This window comes from Rhinopithecus bieti, unplaced genomic scaffold (genome assembly GCF_001698545.2).
Source record: "Rhinopithecus bieti isolate Rb0 unplaced genomic scaffold, ASM169854v2 scaffold_9693, whole genome shotgun sequence".
In the NCBI taxonomy this organism is placed as follows: domain Eukaryota; kingdom Metazoa; phylum Chordata; class Mammalia; order Primates; family Cercopithecidae; genus Rhinopithecus; species Rhinopithecus bieti.
This window is the reverse complement of record NW_016806178.1, coordinates 183019-203149: the sequence shown is the minus strand read 5'-3', so window position 1 is coordinate 203149 and position 20131 is coordinate 183019. Positions and strand designations below refer to the sequence as shown.

At 51.9% G+C, this 20131-nt stretch overlaps 1 protein-coding gene across 2 annotated transcripts in view; it reads right to left on the bottom strand.

Moving 5' to 3' along the window:
• The window catches only part of CCDC33 (coiled-coil domain containing 33), a 103510-nt gene that overhangs the window by 42191 nt on the left and 41188 nt on the right, over window positions 1-20131 (bottom strand). For both annotated transcript variants that reach the window (XM_017874922.1, XM_017874923.1), the window contains exons 8-10: window positions 13903-14032; window positions 13195-13328; window positions 12143-12214 (exon numbers count right to left, since the gene is read on the bottom strand). In XM_017874922.1, the coding sequence (XP_017730411.1) occupies window positions 12143-12214; window positions 13195-13328; window positions 13903-14032 (336 nt within the window). The remainder of the gene's footprint in view (window positions 1-12142; window positions 12215-13194; window positions 13329-13902; window positions 14033-20131) is intronic.

Genomic DNA, 20131 nt, shown 5'->3' with positions numbered 1-20131 from the left:
GTTATAACAAGACTCTGGGAATGGGAAGAGTGGGACACTGGGGGACCCCGAGGCTGACTTTGGCAGGCCACTTACTGCACTTCATGATCAAGATTCCTGGGCCTGTTTTGTCTGTGGGCGTCAGGCCTGGTGGTCTCTCCCACCTGGTCCTCTCAGTAGCTATGGCTCATGGAGGGCGGGCTTCACTTGGAGGTTCCCCACTGACGTGAAGACACCCAGGGTAGCATCTGAGTCAGATGGTTTAGGGTTTTTGGGCCATGTGTTTTAGATAGGAAAAAATGCCACATCTGTCTCCTTCTCAGAACAGCTGAACACCAGATTGACTGCAGAGGAAGAGCTACAAAATGCATATTGGGTGGATGGATGAATGGGTGGGTGGATGAATGGATGGATGAATGCAGGAAAGAATGAAGGAAAGCATAAATACAGGGCAAAGACCATCTTCCCATTGACCAGGTGGCCCCTGGGGCTGGGGTGAGATGCTGATTCAGGACCTATAATGACATTTCTGCTCATTTCCAGGCAGAAAGCCAATCTCCATGCCCTGGATTTCATAGACTGCCATCTAATCCAGTTAGGAGAGGAAGTAGAAGTAATGAAATCAAGGGAGAGGTCTCTAGAGGTGTCCCCGTCAGTACTGAAAGCAGGGACAATTGCAAGGGAGTTGCCTCCCCCACAGCCTGTCTCCCTGACATCCACTCAGTGTGGCCCCAGCACCAGATGGGTCAATGCAATAACCCAGAGCTGACGTTTACTGAGCCCCTGGTCAGAGCTGAGCTGGGCACTCACCAGGTACTTTTACGTGGATTCTGAAATTTACTATGTATAATCCATTTAATTTCATCACAAAGCTAAAATAAAGGTGAGAACAACCCCTCAGTCCAGACCAGTGCCTTTAGCCTATCAGTCTCTTAGGGGGTGATGTGGGGGTGAGCTCTGGGAAGGAGGGCAGGCAAGGCAGAGTACCTATGGACTTTAAGCCTATCCTGCCCATCCCTGCTCCAGCCACCCTTCCTGTAGTGCCTGCCAGACTCAATGGTTCTGTCCTGCCCTACCCTGGGGTTGACCCTGGCCAGGATCTGCTCCCATGGCTGCTCCATGCCTGTACCTCCCCCCCGGCATGTCTCTGCCCACCTTCCCATTCCCCTGTCCCATTCAACTTTGTCAGGATCCATCTGGCCTGGGGTTTGGAGGCAAGGTGGAGAGGTAACTTTTATAGTGAAATCTTTAGACCTCTAAACAGCACAGATCCTGCAGGGCACATCAGAGGGAGTTGCTTTTGTCATGTGAGGTGAGGGGCACCAAGAGACCCATCATGTCTAAATTCTCCCTAATAGTTCTCATTCTTTAGGGTCAGCATTACATCTCCAGACTCCACAGCTTCAATCAGCTCACATTTCGGGGAGGAAATTATGCCCTCATCCCCTTGCTTCTCAAGGAAGGGAGCTTGCCTGAGACCACAGAGAGGGCTAGGCTGCTCGAGACCATAGAAAGAGCCAATCCATAGGAGATGGTGAGTCAGTGAAGGATGGGGAGAGCCTTGGAGACTAACTCATCCCAAGACTAACTCCTCCTAATCAAGCCCAGCCTTGCCTCACTCTCCTTTCCTCCAGGTAGGATGAAAGCTGCTGGCCCACCCCACAAGCCTGCGTGTTTGTTTCTGTATTTGACAAGCCTTGCCTGCTGGGGCAGCTTGGGGCTGACAAGTGGCCCCTGTCCCTGTGGCTTCGTGGCTGTAGCACATCCTGGTTCATTAAGACTGTAATTGGAGATTGACTTTGAAAGCTCAAAGAGATGCATGGCCACGCACTAGCTCAGACCCAGCATTCAGCCCACTGCTCCCTGTGTTGCTGCATCTGCCCACACCACATATAAGTGCCATGGTTGGGGAGAAGACACGCCTTCCTCACTGCTCCCAGCACTCACTGTTGCTAGCAGAGTTGGGTCTGTTGAGACAGACCAGGCCAATGGCATCACAGGCTTGAGGCTTCTCAGGTCACCTGTCTCCCTCCTCCCCACAACATCCTCTGCCTTCCTCCTACCCATTCCATCCCCTAGATCCCCAGTCATGCAAAATGCAACAGTTCCAGCCTGCCCGGCAATTACAGACTAGCCAGGCTGCAGCTGCTGTCCTTGGTGCTGAAAGTGCCCGCCTTCCGGCCTGCTTGCGTCTCGCCCCGCCCTGAGCCTTCTCGCTGGAGCGCACATGCTCTTAATTCAATTAGCTGGCCCTGAACCCTCCCCAGGGGGCCTGGAGCGGAAACTGACAAATTCTGTTTAACAAAGACATTTGTCCCTCGCCCCGCCGGCTTTGGGCTCTGCCCGCCTGTATCCCGCTCATTAGGTATCTAACAAAGTGAGTCCCAAGAAATCTGCTTCCAATCGCTAGTAATTCAGGAGGCCTGATGCAATTTTCTCCCTGATAAGGGTGTCTCGCCCACTGGCAAGCGCCGTAATGAGCCCTGTGCAGCAGCTCCCCGATCAGTCACTGCTTTGTCATTTCCTGTGGCTGCAGTTGTAGGTTCTTATCTCTTCAGCTGTAGGCGAAGCTCAGACAACAGGCCCCTCCAAGACGGCTTGCTGCCTCCCCTGCATATAGCGAGCCTCATTTATGGCATCCTGCGTGCTCTTGCAGCTGCAGTGGTTTGAAGCTCTGAGTCTATCTCCCAGCCAAGAAGGACCCCAGTGTTAATCCTTGGTGGGACCATGATTCATTTGCCAGAAAGTGGTGTTAGAGGGTTAATCCCAAAGCAAGTTGTGAGGCCAGGAGAGCTGAGCCACTGATAAGAATCTTTAAAAATTCTGTTGAGGATTTAGTATGGAAGTCCTGCCTGTGGCTCAGTGGTTTGACTGTGAGCTCACTCTTGCTACCCTGAAACCTGGCTTTCTGAATTTAATTTTTTCCCTTGGGTTCCCCTATTCTCATGCAGAAAGACTTTTCCAACACAGTTGAGATCACATCCTACTGCTGCTCCAAGACCTTTCTTAGTTTCCTGCCAGTTTATGACAAAGCCCTCACCCTGCACCCTAACACCCAGGTCTTCTACAATCTAGACTTCATCTAGCTTTCTAGTCTCACTGCCCATTACAGTTCCCATATGTCATGTGCTCCAGACACTGTCATGCCTCCATGTCTTTGCATGTGGGGGTCCCTTTGCCTGAAGCACCATTGCTTTGCCAATTTCCAACCCACTATTTGGAACAGAGCTCAAACCATGCCTTTCTGTGACACTTCCCCTGACCTCTGTATACTCAGTGCACCAATCTCAACCAGGACCCTTAGTAAGATGGGTGGTAGTGATCCTTTGGGGAGCTTTACTGCTCGGCACAGGTTAGAAATCTAATAAATGGTTTTGGGAGGCCAAGGCAGGCAGATCATGAGGTCAGGAGCTTGAGACCCACCTGGCCAACATGGTGAAACCCCATCTCTACTAAAAATACAAAAATTAGCTGGGCATGGTGGCGGGCACCTGTAATCCCAGCTACTGGGGAGACTAAGGCAGGAAAATCGTTTGAACCCAGGAGGCGGAGGTTGCAATGAGCCAAGATCATGCTATTGTGCTCCAGCCTGGGCGACAGGCCGAGACTCTGTCTAAAAAAAAGAAATCTAATAAATGGTTACTGAATGAATGACCTTGGCTGGGCCAGTGATACATCTTGGCTGAAGGGACTGAAGAGAGGTCTATGCTAGGGTGGTTGGGCTTTGAGAAGGGGGGAATCCCAAGACCAACTCCCATTTTCTGAGAAGTTTTGTCTAGAAGCTTCTGCCATCTCTCTCTCTATTCCTTCCCTCCCCCTTCTTCAATCTACCAATTATGCACTGGGCTCACAGGGAGAGCAGAGCAAGGGAAGGGAGTGTCCAATGTCCAGTTTCCTCAGTCATCTCTACATTCTGACTTAATACACTCCATCTGCAGCCGGGAGTTGTAGGCTCACATTCTCAAGGCAACACTGGGTCCTGTGGTTGGTGAGGCATTTTAAAAAATAATTGAGACAGGGTCTCACTCTGTTGCCCAGGCTGGAGTGTAGTGGCACCATCATAGCTCACTGCAGCCTAAACCTCCCAGGTTCAAGCAATCCTCCTGCCTCAGTGCCCCCAAGTAGCTAGGGCTACAGATGCACAACACCATGCCTGGTTAATTTTTGTGTTTTTAGTAGAGATGGGGTTTTGCCATGTTGCCCAGGCTGGTCTCAAACTCCTGAGCTCAAGTAATCTGCCCATCTTGGCCTCCCAAAGTGTTGGGATTATGGGTGTGAGCCACTACGCCCAGCCTGATGAGGCATTTGAGATGAGCTAAAGCAGGTCTTCTGAATGACTAGCAATTGGAAGCAGTATGCCTCTCGGTCCAGCCCTTCCCACTCTGGCTTGTGACCTCCTAGGCTCCACAGCCTCCAACTCAGGGCAGGGTACATTGAGGACTTTAGCAAATCTGGCTTCTGGAGAGATGATTGTCTGTCACTTTTCCCATTTCTTTATTCTCGGAAAATTGCAGCGAGACCAAATGTGGTGCTGGCGATGTTTATCTTCAGCACTTGACAAGGCCTCCTGATGTCCTTATGGATGCGAAGCTGGTGGAGCAGCTGTCATGAGGGGCGGGTGCTGAGTGATGGGTTCACAGGGCTCTACCATCTCCCCTCCCCCAGGACCCTGTCCTCATCCCTGATGAGTTCAGCACGTTTGTCAGAAACCTGGGTGAACGACACTAAGAGATCCTTTATCTAGTATCTGCAGGACACTATGCTAGGCATCTGCACATGCTCCCTCATTCAATCTTCACTATGTTCCTGGCTGGTAGGGATTACAATCCCCCTTTTTTTTTTTTTTTTTTTGAGACGGAGTCTCGCACTGCTGCCCAGGCTGGAGTGCTGTGGCCTGATCTCAGCTCACTGCAAGCTCCGCCTCCCAGGTTCACGCCATTCTCCTGCCTCAGCCTCCCGAGTAGCTGGGACTACAGGCGACCGCCACCTCGCCCGGCTAGTTTTTTGTACTTTTAGTAGAGACGGGGTTTCACCGTGTTAGCCAGGATGGTCTCGATCTCCTGACCTCGTGATCTGCCCGTCTCGGCCTCCCAAAGTGCTGGGATTACAGGCTTGAGCCACCGCGCCCGGCCTACAATCCCCTTTTATGGATGAGAACAGTGAAACTCAGGATAGCTAAGATCAAATGGAAGATCCAGATTCAAGCCCAGGTCTACAGGATTACAAGGTGGACACTGCAACACTTCAAGCGTCCTGGCCACCTCCACGGATGATCTGGAGCTTGGGGTTGGGGGTACAGATCGGACTGTGTGTTGCATGATAAAATCAGGGTCCAGAATGGTCTCAAGCTTAGAAGATGGGCTGAGATGAAAAAGGTGAAACACCACAGGGGAGAAACCCTGTCTAAGTTCAATATAGAACAGCAGGGAGGCAAGATGCAGACATGTTGCCTACTGATGTGCCAGAGTGAGACTCTGGCTCTAAACGGACTCTAACTGCTTTGATAAATGCTAAAATAGAACCAAAGCTAGGCTTCAGCTGCACCAAAGGGGAGAATGTATTCAGAGAGACGGCATGATGGTCCTACTCTACCTCTAATGCTGATTGGGCCCTACAGTTTTGGGGGATACTTTAAGAGGAGTGTTGTCAAGAGGAGACAACTAGCAGGACAATAATCAGAAACCAAGTGCTACAAAGAGGAAGAGGAAGGAGAGTGGATTCAGGCTGGAGATGCCATAAATAGTTTGCAAGTGTCAGCAGGGCTGACATGGTCACAGGCTCTGACTTCTCTGGAGCTGGCCTCTGGGAGGAAAAGGCAGGGCCAGAGGGAAGAAACTGAAGAGAGACAGAAGACAGAAGGAAGTTTAGAAAGGAGCTAGTAGAGGATGGAGAGGCCTTTCTGGGTGGTAATGAGCTCTCTGTCATGGGAAATGACAAAGTAGAGTCTGTCAAACTCTCTGTGTCTGTTCTGGAGGGACCGTTCAGCTCCTTCTCTGAAGTGGGAAGCATGGGAGTTGCAAGATCACCAAGGGAGGCCAATATTGTCCCCAAGGCAGGGAGCACTATGGGGGGATTCAGGCATTCTGGAAAGCAGGTAGGAGCCTCCCTCATGGCAGCATAGGAGTAGAGGTGGGATGGCCAGCCCCGCTCCCACACTGAGAGTCCGTGACCTGGGGGCCAGGTTGGCCTTGTGAAAGCACAGACTCTCATGTCTCTCCCGCCCCATTCTAAGCTTCCTTTGATTTGTTTGTTTTTTGAGACAGAGTCTCGCTCTGTTTCCCAGGCTGGAGTGCAGTGGCACGATCTCGGCTCACTGCAACCTCCGCCTCCTGCTAGCTGGGATTACAGGCTCCTGCCACTACACCCGGCTAATTTTTGTATTTTTAGTAGAGACGGGGTTTCTCCATGTTGGCCAGGCTGGTCTCGAACTCCTGACCTCAGGTGATCTGCCCACCTCAGCCTCCCAAAGTGCGGGGATTACAGGTGTACAGATTTTAATCTCTCCAGAGCCATGGCACCCAGCTCTAAGCTTCGTTTGGATGGGATGGGAAGAGCTCTACACTGGACCTAGAGCATGAGCAGGTGAGGGAAAGGGCACCTGTGGGCAAGGGGTGGATCTGTCTCCTCTGCCTCCTGCCAACTGACCTGAGGCAATGAGAGGACAGGAGGGCAGAGGCTTTGGGTGTGGGAGGGAGGGCAGTGAGGGATGGTGTGAGATGGTGGCAGGGAAAGGGTCTCTTTCTCTGGATCCATCCTTATGGTAGTGTTTTCAGAGATGGAGTCTTGTGGGTGGGAACAGCCTTCAGAAGGCAGAACCAGTGGAGGAGACAGCTGTACTGTTCTGGGCACTGGCCCATTCAGGCCGCTGTGCTTGGGGAAGAAATGGAGGGAGGTTTGTGTTGTGGTTTCTCTAAGGACTAGCCCAGGAGTGTCATGTGTGGATTACAAAAAAATCCATAAAAATTTTTCAAAAGTCAGCATGATGCTGCCTGTCCCCTGCCCTCTCCTCTGTATTTGCTAAGTGGCCACTCATCCTCACTCTGGGCTGGTCTCTAGAGAGATCTTTGTAACTACTCTGAAAAGAGGCCACCAGAGCAGCATCAAAGACTTGCCCCACTCCCTCCCTGTGAGGGGAAGAGGGAGGGGGAAGGTCAGATGGGACCATGGCAGCTGCCCCTGCCCTCAGTGGTGGCAGCAGGTGCCACTGCCACCTCTCCTCAAATGCACCCTCTCTATACTCCCAGGAAGCCAGGGGGTTTCAAGTCCTCCCAGCATCTCTCGGGGCTGTGGGCTGAGGAGGGTGTGGCCACCCATCTCAGACGCCCTACTTCTGCCTGGTGCCCCATCTGGGCAAGGCGATGGATCCCAAATCTTAAACCCAAGAGGAGAAATGTTGCTGTATACCAGGATGACAGTATGAATTTGCCCCACCTCATGGGGAGGTGCATTTCCAGGCAGAGAGGCAGGAACCGATGCAATGAGCACCTACTGCGTGCATCCCAGGTTCCAATCCACATGGTCAGCCCAGAAAACCTGGTCAGTGTGGGCCTCACTTCAAAGAGGCTGGCTGCAAGCTGGAGGGCACCCAGGATGCTGCGGGATCTTGAAACCAGTTCATTAAGAGAGCCAAGCTGCTTTGCCTGGGGAAGTGTAGATTCCCCGGGGACCACATCACACTCTTCAAAGAGAAGAGGCCAAGATCAGAGGGGGAATGGAGGAGACCAAAGGTTTATGTGTGTGTGTATCTGGAGTAGCCACAAGCTCATGGAGTTTTTTTTTTTTTTTTTTTTTTTTCTAGACAAAGTCTTGCTCTGTTGTCCAGGCTGGAGTGCAGTGGCACGATCTTGGCTCACTGCAACCTCTACCTCCCAGGTTCAAGTTATTATCCTGCCTCAGCCTCCCAAGTAGCTGGGATTACAGGCGCCCACCACCACAGCTAATTTTTGTATTTTTAGTAGAGACAGGGTTTCATGATGTCGGCCAGGCTGGTCTTGAATTCCTGACTTAGTGATCCACCCGCCTCAGCCTCCTAAAGTGTTGGGATTACAGGCGTGAGCCACTGCACCCAGCCAAACTCATGGATTTTTAGAGCCTAATGGACCTCAAAGGCCAGCCCCCACTGAATGTGCAATAAAGGGAAGTTTACTGTGTGTATGTTTTGTATATGAGTGTACATGTTTTCTAGTTTTGTGTGTTCTGTGTGTGTTCATATACTTACCTACACACACAAACCATCTTAAGGCAGATCACTTTAAGCAGCAAATGACTAGAGAAGTCCCACCAGAGGGTAAAAAATGAACCCATCACCAACCAACCACCTTCAAGTGCAATATTCCAAAGCAGAGACTACCACCTCTTGCCATTCACTGAGACTGCAGGCTTTGTTATCTTGTCTGCCCTCAAAAGTGTTGGTTGACTACGGGATCTATGTAGGAGGCTTGCTGGGGTTGCCCTGCAGCCTCAGGGGCAAAGCCAGGAGCTTGGGGCAGAGGGAGGGCCCCAGGAGGCAGGTTGAGCTCAATATAGGGTGGCCATTTCTATCACTCAGCCATGGGAAGGCGTGTTTCTGGAGGTAGTGAGCTCTCCATCATGGCAGTGCAGGAGGAGAGGCTGGGATGACCACTTGCTGCCAAGGAGATTGCCGTCCAGGGTGGGCTGTTGAGAGAGACATCTTCTGTCTCTGCCTATTTGCAAATTTCACCATGCTGGTTCTGAGAGCCCTGAGAATGGGTGATGTGGGAGTGGTGGGTGTGGGGAAGCTGTGTTCACCAAAATGTCCAATTATCCAGGACAGCCTGTGCCTGAAACTCCTGGACATGGAGGCTCATAGGGGAAGCCCTATGTCCTCGGACTGGGGCTGGGCCCAAATAGGGCACGCACATTCACTTCTCCTGAAGCATCTCCGCTCTGTGACAGCACTGATCATGCCTGACTACATGCAAAGAGCTGCCCCTAGGATGGAATTGTTGACCATGTGAACAAGGGGCCTGAGAGGCCCGCTATCACAAGCCTCGGCAGCTAGAGCATCCACAGGACTCTAAGACCTCCAGGTGTCAGGTGGTGTCTTCTGGACCCATTATGCAATATTTGATTTAAAGGGTGGAAGAGTTGATGGCCCCAGCCCTGCCGCTGCCTTCCCAAAGTCTAGGATGCAGAGATGAATACCAGGTACCTTCCATGATGAAGTTGCAGGCAACACTTTAGGTGCAACAATAAGGGGGCAGGAACCTGATCTCTGTTATAGCAGCTTAGCTCATAACCATACTCAGCTACCACGAGGAGTCCAAATATCCCCTTCAAGGACTCCGTATCATGTGACCTTGTTTGAATTTCCCAGACCCCTTATCATTAGCTGATATCTGCTTATGAACTATTTGTTTATTGTCTGTTCCATACTCCCTGCTAAGAACGCAAGCTTTACGAAGACAAGGCCTTATTGGTTTTTTTCTTCTTCTTCAATGTAATATTCCTAAAATCCAGAACAGTAATTGCTCATAGTGGGTGCTTCATAAATGTTTGCAGTTGCATAGAGAACAATGATGGTATTGCAGTGAAGGTGGTAGTGAGGGGTGGAGAAGGGGATGGGGCTCTTTAGACTTAGCTGCAATGCTATCTGACCTGTTCATGAATTCTCAACACTTTTCTGTCATTCCTTAGGGAGAAGGATGCCAAAAGGGCTCAGACACTAGAGAGCCATGTCCAAGCCCAATGAAGGTGTGAGCTCAAAGCAGAATGAGGTCCATGGCTGCCAACCCCTCGTTCTCCCCATTTCAATCTACAATGGCAGCCAAAATTCTACTTCTTGCCTTGCATAGTTCCTGACATGCAGTGACTCCTCATCAAATATACATGGAATAAAAGAATGAATGAATGGGTGCTGTGGCTGCAAGGACTTCACGGTGAATTTAATTTAACCACATTAGCACTTTATACTCAGGCTCCTAAACTGGTCTTTAAGATTCTAGAATCAAAGGGAGTCAGTTATTGGCCAATTCTCGGATAGTTTACCAAGAAATATTTCCACTACAAAGAGATTTAGCTTCTGTGTGTGCCACTACAGGTGTGAAAACGCCTGTGTGTCAGTTTGCCTGTATGTGAGAGCATGTACATATGCATTAAGTGTGTATGTCCTTCTTGCCAAGGTATGTGCGCACACATCTGTGTCTGTGACTGTGTGTAGATATTCACACATGATTAATGACAGAGTATATGTAGAGTGTGCGTGTGTGTGTGTGTGCATTCTTGGCTGTAGAATCTGAATTTCTGCTAGTACTATTTTCCTGGTACACACCCAATCCTGATCCTCTTTCTTTTCCTTTCTTCTCAGAAATCCATTACTAAAAGGTTTTTTACCCGCCTCCAGGGGAGGGGTTGGGGAAGGAGACGCTAAAATCACAAGGCCCAGATCAAAACACTCAGCAGCTAAATGAATTCGGCAGCATTTTCCCGCATGACTTGGAGGGATAATTTAGTGAGGCCGCCAGCTGGAAGGAAAGGGATTAATTCTGCACTTAGCACAGCTCCGGTGAATAATTCATTACTGGAGACCTTTGTGCCCAGCCCCTGGGCAATTGGGAAACTGTTCTGCCCACCTGCCTGTTGCCTGCCTGGGCCCACTAGTCAGTCCCCTGACAAGGGGCACCTGACGCTCCTTTTAGTCCCAGGATACACATGCCCAGTGGAAGGGGCAGGAGGCTGAGGGAGGTGGGGAGGGGCTGGCAGTGGCCAGTGGCCACAGGCAGACTCTATACCTTGGGAAGAGGCCCCAGAGGTTTGGGCTCCAAACTGGGAAGTTTGTGACCTTTTTCTCCAAGATTCTGCTGCCTCTTTCTTGGGGTTTGTTGCTTCTACCCTTGAGAGGGCAATCCTGAATACCTATAGCAGAGAGTGCCAGTGGGGGTCTCAGGCCCCCTCCAGAGGCCTTGTAAAAGCACTTTCAGGCTGGTACCAGCCCAGATATACTCCTCATACTCCACACCATAGGATTGCCTGTGTTCTTCATGAGTGAGGTCACAGAGCCAAGTACTACCCCAGAGCTGGTGGATATTTTTCCTGCGTGGGAAGAAGGCAGGAGTGGGTTGGTGCGGACATTAGTCCCTGCAAACACTTTCTGGGTTCATGGTCCTGAACTACCCACATCCCAGCACCACTGAAAGGGGGAAAGTCCAGCGGGGGCCTGGCACGTGCACTGCAGCCAAGTGAGCAGGGTCTAAGCTGGGCTGAGACCAGGTGTAGCTAGCTAGAGGGATTGAGGCTCATCCAGCAGGCAGGGCTCAGCCCTGGGTGTCTTCACATTTGGACCAACCCAGCTGTGGTAGACAGAATTCCAAAAACAGGCCTCCAAGATTTTACACCCTCATTCTTGGAACCCGTGAATATGATGACTGATGATGCTGGGATGATGTTTGTTACACGGCACTGTTGACTTTAAGATAGGCAGATGATTCGAGTGGCCTGAACTTGTCATACCAGCCCCTCTAAAAGCACTTCTAAAAGTTTTCTGTGGCTGCTGACAGAAGAGAAAGTCAGAGTTTTGAGGTGTGACGGGGACTGGACATGCCTGCTGGCTTAAGATGAACGGGGCCATTGTGAGGGGGCATGTGGGCATCCTTCAGGAGCTGAGAGCCGCCCTGGCTGACAGCCTGCGAGGAGACCGGGATGTGAGTCCGCCACTGCGGGGAACTGGATTGTGGTGGCTACCTGAATGGACTTGGAAGCAGATTCCTCCCCAGCACCTCCAGAAAGGAATGCGACCCTGCCAACATCTTGATTCCAGCCACCCTGTGTCACAGGACCTACCTATAGAAGTGTCAGCTAATAAATGGGCATGATTTTAAGCTGCTAAGTTGGTTATAAAGCAATAGAAAACTGATATCCTAGCTCACCCTCGCAGAACCTTGATCCCAGTGAGCCAGACTTGACTTGGGCTTGGTCAGAGGCTGACTCCCAGGTCTGGGTGGCCCTCTGCTCACAGCTCTCCTCTTCCTAATCTCAGCTTTCTATCTGTTTTTCTGGAGTCTCAAATTACCCTTAGATGCTTCCATCCAAAGTAGTAGTCCCATTCCCCCGGAAGTCCCTGAACAAAGCCAGCAATTGTGAAGGAAGTTGGATCTCACTAACATGTGCCTGCTGGCCCTGACCCTCCCCTGGCCCACAGCCTTACCTCGGAAGAAAGCAGCTGGAAGGAGAGATCCACTGTGGGGGCCTCACCATTGATAGTTTTCAGGGCGGTGTCCTGGGGAGGAGAAGGGAGCACTCAGACCACGCTGGCCAGGGCAGCTTCCGCCTCTGTCCCACCTACTGTTCTGGAGTTCTCTGGAAGGTGTCACCTGGGGGCTGTACCTAGGAGGGTGGGAGGGAGGTGGGAGCTGGCCTCCTGCTTCTGCCCCTGCAAACCACCTCCACACCACCCCTTCTAAACCCCTCTAGAGACCTGTCTGGCACCACTCGGCTCATCTGACAGAGAGATTCTCATTTGTTGAAGTCTATTATGTCAGGATAGCCAGAAGTATTTTAGGGGAAACGGTGGCATAGAAATAGAGAACAATGGTAACAATATTATTCATTCTTGTTGAGAACTTATTCTAAGTGCTTTCCATGGGTTTTCTCATGAAATCTCACAGCAACCCTATGAAAAAAGTGCTATTGCTGTGTACTCATTTTACAGGCAAGGAAACTGAGGCATTGACACTTTAAGCAGTTTTCCCATGGTCATGTTAGCTGGTATGTGGTGGAACCAGAATTTGAACCCAGACAGTCTGGTTCTAGAGCCTGAGTTCTGAACTCTCTTGTTACACACAGAAATTGTGTACTTGGCATGCTGCTCCTGCTGTACAGACGAGGACTCTCGTGGTTAAGTTATGTGCCTGAATTTCCACAGTGAGGATGGGGCCAAGACAGGATTTGAATCTGGGTCTGGCTGGCTGAAAGCCTGAGCACTTGTACTGTCTCACGGGGTCTCCCTGTACTTGTCTCCCAAGTTGCTCAGGGGCAATTTCTCTGGCTTGGTTCGTCATAGTCCCAGAGGCAAGACTGGCTTCTGGGGTTTCAGGGAGCTCCTCACTCCTAGACTGGGTGGCTTCCCTGGTGGGTGCCTTGACAGAAGCTTCTGGAGAAGCCAAATTCTCCTATGGAGGTGTGGTGAGGTGGGGCAGGGTGAGGAAGGGTGGGGCCAGGTGGGCATGCCAGAGGCCCAGTTCAGGGCAGGGGGCTCACCATGATGGGGAGCTGCTCCACGTGAAGCCCATCCAAGCCTTTCCCCGTCAGCATCTTCTGGTACAAACAGCTCTTTAGCGGCAACACAGAGATGCCCAGGGGCTGGTCGAGGGTCCACGGCTGGCTGCCTTTCACTGTGGGGGAGGGATCACTGGGGCTCCTGCCAAAGCCCCCACTTCGGCCCCATGCTTTAATACCTGACATCCAGTCCTCCTGTCTCCCACCGCCTGCTTTCCTGCCTCCTGGCCTTTCCCTGTACATACATCTTCTTCTCATCTTTAGGGCTTTGTGAATTCAAAGCTAACTCTAAACATACTCTGTGTGTCTGGGAATTTATATACATCAACCTAGTCTCTGCCCTTTGGGGGCTTCAATCCCACCGTGCAGAAGACTGTGGATCAGCTAGTTTCTGAAGCCCATCTCCCTCTCCCCTCTCTGTGAGTTCTGAGGGCTCCAGCCCTACCCCATCACTGATGGGTGCAATAAAACAAAGCTTGAGGCTAAGACCTAGTATGGCTCAGGCCCACATGTCCTGGCCTGTGGACAAGGAATGCAGCCAGCTCTCCTCTGCCTGCACTAGGAAGCTGCCTGGGCACCTGGGAACCATCCATCCCTGTGGGAGGCAGAGGTGGGATGGTCTGAACACCCTTTCATAATACAAATCTCCTGAGGCATGGCTGCCCTGGTGAGGCACCAGGGGTCACGTACTTGAAGTTGAGGAATAGTACTCCAGCACCAGGGCTGTGTCTTCTGAGAAGTTGGTAGCTCCATCTCGGGCTTGGAAGAGGAAGGACTGATTCCATAGGGGCTGCTCTGGGGGTCCCCCAGGCTTGGACAGCTGGAGGGAGAAGGTAGGAGCAGGTGGTAGGGGCCACAGCTTCTCACAAATCAAGGCATACTCAGATATTTGGTTGTGTGTATCTATATTTGTCACAAATGTTTCTCCCAGTTATAAAAGTAAGCTGACTGGGCGTGGTGGCACATGCCTGTAATCCCAGCACTTTGGGAGGCCTAGGCAAGTGGATCACTTGAGGTCAGGAGTTCAAGACCAGCCTGGCCAACATGGCAAAACCCGTCTCTGCTAAAAATACAGAAATTAGCCAGGTGTGGTGGGGGACTCCTGTAATCCCAGCTACCCAGGAGGCTGAGGCAGGAGAACTGCTTGAACCCGGAGGGGTGGGGGTTGCAGTGAGTGGAGATTGTGCCACCGCACTCCAGCCTGGGTGACAGAGGGAAACTCTGTCCCTAAATAAATAAATAAATAAATAACTGCAACACACATGTAATAAATACATTTAGGAAAATGCAGAAACATAGGAAGAAGCAAAACACCTCCCGTGCTCCTATGATAAACACGGTTCATAAAACTGTGCTTCCTCCTAGATTTTTTCTGTGTATACTTTATGTATAATTGCCATTCTAGCATCCAGACTTTTTCATTTACCAGTAAAACCTAAGCATATCCAAAGTCACAGAAAACTCGTTACCCATGACTTTAGTAACTTCAGGATATTCTGTCATGTCCGAGTGCCCTGATGTCTCCCTTCCCATTTTTCCCTTTAATAACACTGCATTGAACGTTCTTCTCTGCTACATATCTTCATATCGCAAATTACTTCCTTAGTACAATTTAGTACCTGAAATGGAATTGCTGGGTTATAGGACGTGTGTATTTGAGGACACCTTATTCATTATTGGTAAACTGTTTTCCTAAAGTGTTGCACTCGTGTTCACACCCGTGGCTGGTGGTGTCACAGATGCTAAGTTAGACATGACCTCTGTCTTTGTCACCAGCCCCTCTCTGCCCCACACAGTTTCCCTGGCCCCTTGCAGAGGCCAAGACAGCTCTGCAGACTACAGAGCCTCCGTGTGCCCTCAGTGTGGGCCAGTGGGAACTCGGGGGACTTGATGGCACCCTAGCCAGCAGTCAGGGCACACACATGGGTATGATTTAAACAATGAAACAAGACAGTATTAGCTGTAGCACTGCCCAATAAGAGAGCTATATGACATATTCCCGTGGGTGGTCAGAAAAGCCTCCTTGAAGGAAGCAGAATCAGAGAAAGGCTCTGAAAGAAGGTCTGGCTGGGTGAAGAGAGGGATAAAAGTCTTCAGGATGGGAACACAGCACAAGCAAAAATGTGGAGTGGCACTGAGCACATCTTGTGCAGAGGACGCCTGGAATGAGGAGAGGCTCCAGGGGGAAGCCTGGCATCTGCCAAGGCCAGAAGGTGGGAGATGGGAGATGGCCATCAGCCTGTAACTCCCAGCGGGCAGCCCTGCAGGGTCCCAGCACAGCGCGGGGCTATGGGTCATTGCCACAGACCCACCGAGTGACTGCCTTGCCTCTGTTCCCCAGCCAGGGACTGTCAGCAACAGTAGCACCTGCTCCTGCTCCCCCGCAGGAATCAGTCATTGCTAGAAAAGGTCAGCACAAATGCACTGCGGCTCCAGGAGTTACTGATGCAGGATCATGAAATGTCAGCGTAGGTCCACTCCCCCACAGTGGCAGGGTGCTGATGACAGTCACACTAATGGGCCTGGTTTGTCCAGGCTCAGCCCGAGTCGCAGCTGTGTCTGCCCCTGGCCCTGGGGAGATGGGTTGCAATCACTTCAGGACTAGGGTGCCCTGGACACCTGAACAGAGACTGCAGTGATGGGAGCATCCCACTTTTTACGGGAGCTTGGCCAACAGGTCTGGTGAGAGAAGTTGGTTCTGAGTTCTGTGGGGCTTGGGAGTGATCTTTCAAGATTGATCCCCAAACCATGTCCCTCCCAGAGCCACCCCATACTCCTGGGTGCAGGAGGGTCCACCTGGCTGGGACTGTCTGCCAGGCATTGGGGCACCTGTGACTCAGTCCCCTGCTGCCCATACCTTGCTACTGCCCTGGAAGAAGGTTATTTAGTAGACGCTAGCTACCCTTTCTGGGACCTATCCATGTGTCTATATGGAGCCTATGAAACCAGAGGTGGTGAGTGGTTGCCTGCCCAATAAGGAACAGCCCTTTCCCTGAGTAGTTTCCCAGGGCAAGTCACCTAGGAAAGATCCCTTCAGACCTAGGATTGGGGAGGGAGGGTCAGCCTCTCTTGTGTATGTGCAGGCAGGAGTGGTGGGAACTCGAAGTTAGACCTGCAATCTGATGCCAGAGCCCTGGTGAGGGTGCTGTGGCTGATGAGTGTGCAGGGTGGGGGCTGGGAGAGGCAGGCATTGCCTGCAGATGCTAATGGGAAGGGCCACAGCAGTAGTGGAATTACGGAATGTCATTAACCCTCAGCTGTGATCTTCAGAAAAGCCATTAACCCCCAGCCATGGAGGCAGACCTGCTTCCCCTTGGGGACAGAGCCTTCACTCCATGCCCTCCCAACCCCCCGCCTCATTTCCCCTGGGCCCACCCACACCCACCTCTGCCTGCTCTGCCCAGGCATAGTGGCCCCATCAGGAGGAGTAGTTGCTGGGAGCAGATGCTGGGCTGGGGTATCTAGAGAGATAGGACCCCTTGGCTCTGGGCCTGGGTCTGCCTCAACCTTGCCATGTGACCTTCAAGTCCCTTCTGCTCTTTGGGACCTACTTTTCCCCTTATCCAATGGGGATATGCCTCAAACTCCTCACTTTGAAAGCCTGTTGTGAGGTTAAAGGAGACAATGGATGTTTCGCTATTAAGATGAAAGTTCGACTCCACTTAACTCAGCAAATGTTGACTCTGGAGGGCTTCTCCATGCCAGATACCTGTGGGGTGCTGCTAGAGCCAGACTCTGCCCCCGACCCTGTAGCTCACTGTCTTCCAAGAGGATAGGGGACAGACAGACAGGCAGACAGACAGACAGACACACGCAAACATGTGGAGTCCTAAGCAAGCTGTGGTTGTGGGAGCTGGGGTGTGTGAGGAGAAAGCCATGACTTCTGACCCCATTCCTCAGGGAGGACCTGAAGGACAAGGGCAGTAGGTAAGGAGAGGAAGGCCATTCCAGGCTGAGAGTGCAATAGAGGTGGAGGCTGGAGGTGGGAGGGGGCAGCATGGGTGTGGAGAACAGCAAGCCGTCCAGTGGGGCTGCAGAACATCTGTATGAGCTGGAGCCATAAGCTAGGAGGCTGGAGGGCACAGGGCCTGTGGATCTGACTGAGAGTGGGGTTTTGCCTTGTCGTGATAGTGACGAGGGGCCCAGGGGAGGGGCTAGGCAGGGGACACCCTGGCTGCTCCTCAGAGAATGGATGGCAGGGACCTGAGGGGAGGCCAGCACTAGGGCAGGGTCTGTGGGGATGGAAGGGGCCCCAGGAGACAGGCCAACTGTGGGGCTGAGAGAGGAGGAGTTGGTGGTGGGCACACATGGCTTCCCGGAACTCCACTCTAGCTCTGTAGGAGACCAGAACAACAGGAGCAGCTTTTTGGGCAACGGGCCCCTTCTAAGGTGCTGGGACAGGAGTAATTTACACCGCCCACCCTATGTTGGTTCCAGCAGGCTAGACCAGTTGAAGTCTGACCTGCCATCTATCCCTTAACTCACCAGTTCAGGCTTTGCCATCACCAGGCTCCACTGAGGGCCACCTAGCCCACCACCATGCCCCTCCCTGCCTCATCGCCAGGAGATGACCCTTGGGTCTGGGTGGCCCCACCTCCATAACCTTACACATTAATACCAGCAAGGCAGAGCCACACCCCTTCTCAGTGATTGGCTCAAGGAAGTTCATGTGACCCAATCCCGGCCAATGAGACAGCAAGGAGGTCTGCTGAGGGATGGCTGGGTGAGGTTGGTTTCTAGTTGCTCCTTAAAACCACCTACAAGAAGACTGGCTGTGGCTGGGCACGATGCCTCAGGCCTGTAATTCCAGCACTTTGGGAGGCCAAGGCGGGCGGATCACCAGAGGTCCGGAGTTCAAGATCAGCCTGGCTAACATGGTGAAACCCTATCTCTACTAAATATACAAAATTAGCTGGGCGAGGTGGCACTTGCCTGTAATCTCAGCTACTCAGGAGACTGAAGCAGGAGAATTGCTTGAACCCGGGAGGCAGAGGTTGCAGTGTGAGCCAGAATCACGCCACTGCACTCCAGCCTGGGGGACAGAGACTTGGTTTCCAAAAAAAAAAAAAAAAGGCTACCTCTTTTCTGCTGGTCTTTCATTCTATTTGGGTGAGGTGCCTCCATGAGCCATTAGCCAGCTGAAGATGGTAATTCGGGGTGTTGGAAAGATCCTGAGACCTCGAGGACGCTTCTGAGCCTGAGCATTCACCAATTCTGGCAGCATTCTACGTCGTGAGTTGATGTGGTGTGTGACAATATATATCCTTAGTATTTAAGCCGATCCAAGTTGGGGTTTCTGTTACTTGGAGCCAGATGTGAAAAGGGCAGTGGTGAGGCTGGCCTCAGAGGGGACACTGGCACTAGGGGAGGTACAGCTCTGTGAAGAGTGGAACCCATTTAACTTGGACCTTGGGCCTGGACACTTTGCAACGATTATCCTTTGAGTTCTCCTTTCAGATTGGAATCAGTGAGTCTGGAGAAAGGAACAGTTTACCAAAGGTCATGCAGCCAGTAAGTCACAGAGTTGGGGTCAAACCCAGGTCAAACAGTGCTTTTGCATGGTGCAATTGGTGAGAAATCATAGCCCCCCAATATGTCAGAGAGGACAGGCCCTAGAAATTACCAAGTCCAATCCCACCCCCTCAACTGTAGAGATGAGGCGACTGAAGCTCAAAAGGGACAGAGCAGGGGTCTGTGTGAGGTCTTAGCGCAGGCTGCTGGCTACTGCCCCTCCAGATAGGACTCTGCCCAGGCAATCCCCACCCCTCCTTACCACAGCAGCCTGCCCCTGTTCTGTCACTGCTGCACCTGGGCACCTCTGTGCCGGCTGCCAGCAAATTCCCAACTTGGCCCAGCTGCCACGGGGTTGGGTGATGTTCAACAGGTGTCCTGCCATTGCTGGACCAGGTCCCACACATGCAAAAGGCATTGGGAGCAAGTCTGTGTAGTGAGTGGTGCCTCTCCCATCCAGATTAGTTAGGCAGCAAAGGCAGCCAGAGAGAGCCTGGGGGTGGGAGGGGGTGCACTCATTAAAGCAGGCAGCTCCTGGGGCCCCTTGGGACAGCCTGCTGATTGGTTCTTAATTTTCTGGGCAAATGCAGGGCCATGTGTGAGGTAACTCTGGGGAAATCAGGCAAAGGATTGGTTTGGGTTTGAAGCCTCTGTCCCCAGGGTCCCCCTTTGTCCCACTCCTCCCCACCACCATCACTCTACCCCATGTCTGAGCCTTCTTTAAATGTCTTTGCCTTTAAATGAAGCCTGGGCTCCAAAGGGGTGTCTTGTTCTATTTTTGCTATGCCAGACATGAGCATTGGTGGGCAGACAATAGGAGGGACCTCCAAAAATCCCTCTCTCCTCCAAGGCCCCTAGGAATGTTGGGACCATCGTGTAGGGCAAGCTGGCAGTGAAGCGCAGATGATGAGAGAAGACCAATCTGGCTATTCCCCTGAACTCAACCATGGTCTGTGCATGCCCCTGCCCCCAGTCTCATACTCAAACACACGGCCCTCCTGTCCGCCCTGACATAAGTCACAGCCTGCATGTCCCCACCTCACACTTGTGCTATTGCTGTGCCCAATTGCCCTGCCCTGTATCAACCCTTCCTCTGTTAAAAACTCAAGACTGCCGGCCGGGTGTGGTGGCTCACGCCTGTAATCCCAGCACTTTGGGAGGCCGATGTGGGTGGGTCACAAGGTCAGGAGTTCGAGACCAGCCTGGCCAACATGGTGAACCTTCATCTCTACTACAAATACAAAAATTAGCTGGGCCTGGTGGCGGGTGCCTGTAATCCCAGCTACTCAGGAGGCTGAGGCAGGAGAATCACTTAAACCTGGGAGGTGGAGGTTGCAGTGAGCCAAGATCACGCCACTGAAGCCTGGGTAGCAAGAGCAAGACTCTGTCAAAAAAAAAAAAAAAAAAA